At 37.2% G+C, this 1,723-nt stretch overlaps 1 protein-coding gene across 2 annotated transcripts in view; it reads right to left on the bottom strand.

Moving 5' to 3' along the window:
* Window positions 1-643: 643 nt before the first annotated feature.
* Window positions 644-1,723, bottom strand: part of mRpL54 (mitochondrial ribosomal protein L54) — a 9,641-nt gene continuing 8,561 nt past the window's right edge. Inside the window, exon 2 of one of the 2 annotated variants that reach the window (XM_018456726.1) lies at window positions 644-1,079. In XM_018456726.1, the coding sequence (XP_018312228.1) occupies window positions 775-1,079 (305 nt within the window). In that variant the 3' untranslated portion in view covers window positions 644-774. The remainder of the gene's footprint in view (window positions 1,080-1,723) is intronic. The other variant, XM_018456727.1, reaches the window with a different exon arrangement.

Here is a 1,723-nt window from a genome sequence, read left to right as displayed (position 1 = left end):
GCTGCTTTCTCTGCTGAACGCAGCCATTTTGTTTCGATCATTTATTTGCAACTGGCCGCTAAGTCGGTATGTTACACGATACTGAGCATGCACACTATCGTAACCAATAAAATCTAGGCACAGTCGCCCTCCGCATTTCAGCACAATCCCTCGCCTATCTTGTAAGTTTATGCTCTGTCCCTATATTTCTATGTCCATGGGTTCTTATGGGCGCTTCCACTCTATCTTATCCTCTTTGATACGGGCAACAGCGCTCTGACACCGAATGCTGATTGGATATGTAGAAATTCAATTTCGATAATCTTGTATTTAACGTATATGTGCAGACGAATAGGGTGCATTCAGTACCACGACCGCTCACTGAGCGCTCAGTGAGCGGCTGTAGTACTGAATGCACTCATAGTAAAGCATCCCAATAATTCTGATTGGTTGATCCCCACTCTATTACTTTTCCAAAATTCCGTTTTCCGAAATCCGACAGTCATGGGACAACACTCTCATGGGACTCCAGCATCATGGGACTCCACCACGAGTTTTTCTATGTGCTATGGCCTTAACGGTGCGTTTGCGCGGATTGGTTGGGTCAGTTTTTCAAGACAAAACATATACGTTAACGAATAACGAGATGTTATTTCATCTTATTTATATTATTTTTATTAACTTGTACATGTTACAATACAGAAATAACAATTATTTTCAACGCTTTTCAATACGTCAAACCTACGGCAAACGTACTACGTTTAGGTGCGCGATATATTTTTGCGCAAAAGTAAATTAAAACTTTCTAGTTATACTTTTTTGATTGTTTTTTCTTAAACCAAGTAATCGCAATCTTTTCCAATACTGTTTTGTATTTGGATCTAATTCTTCCAAAGGTGGAGGAGGGCCAGTTCTAATATTCCATAACCAACTAGGATATTCAGAATCTGGCTTTAACTCGACGTCTTTTCCTCCCTCTTTATAAATATTTGTACCACATACATGAGTTAAGAGTCTGTTAACATCCGTTTCAATGGGCAATACTTTTTTTTCTACCGCAACTAATGTCTTCTTTAATTTCCTCACTCCTGGCCAGGTTGTTATGAAAAAAAGAAAGAGATATTATTTATAAAGTTACTTGCGATTTTTTTTCAATCTAATGCATGTTTTTAATACGAGATTGTGTATAGCTGCAGTTGTATTAGGCAAATTATTATGACGGTCATGATGACAGCCATTATGTAGGTGATAATCATCATTATCGATCGATATCATTCATCGATATACGAATTATTTTCTATTATATAGAAAATCATTTGTGTTTTTGAAGTATGCAGAGAATTTGTACTTTTCAAGTAAAGAATTTGTTTAATTGAAGCAGAAAATACTTATTCTAACCTCTTGTACTAAAGCTCTATATATCAAAGTAGCGCATTCCTGTGATCTGGGGCTCTATTCTTGAAAAGAAACGTATACGAAAAACTAGGAAAATACTATAGTATACGTAACGTATACTGTAATATTTCCTTAGATTTTCGTATATACGGTTCTTTTCAAGAATAGACCCCCTGAGCCGAAATGCTGACAACCTTCCTATTGGCTATTTCGATCGCCATTTCGATTTAGTCGTCTGCTAGTCGTTTGTCGTCCAATGGCAACGTTTACACCGTGCACTTAGTCCGCGACCTATACGATAGGTGTCTTTGTTTAATATACAGGATAAACAAAGACACCTATCGTATAG

The sequence above is a fragment of the Mycetomoellerius zeteki genome, unplaced genomic scaffold, assembly GCF_001594055.1.
Source record: "Mycetomoellerius zeteki isolate Tzet28-1 unplaced genomic scaffold, Tzet1.0 scaffold593, whole genome shotgun sequence".
Classification (NCBI taxonomy): Eukaryota; Metazoa; Arthropoda; class Insecta; order Hymenoptera; family Formicidae; genus Mycetomoellerius; species Mycetomoellerius zeteki.
This window is presented reverse-complemented; position numbering and strand designations above follow the sequence as displayed.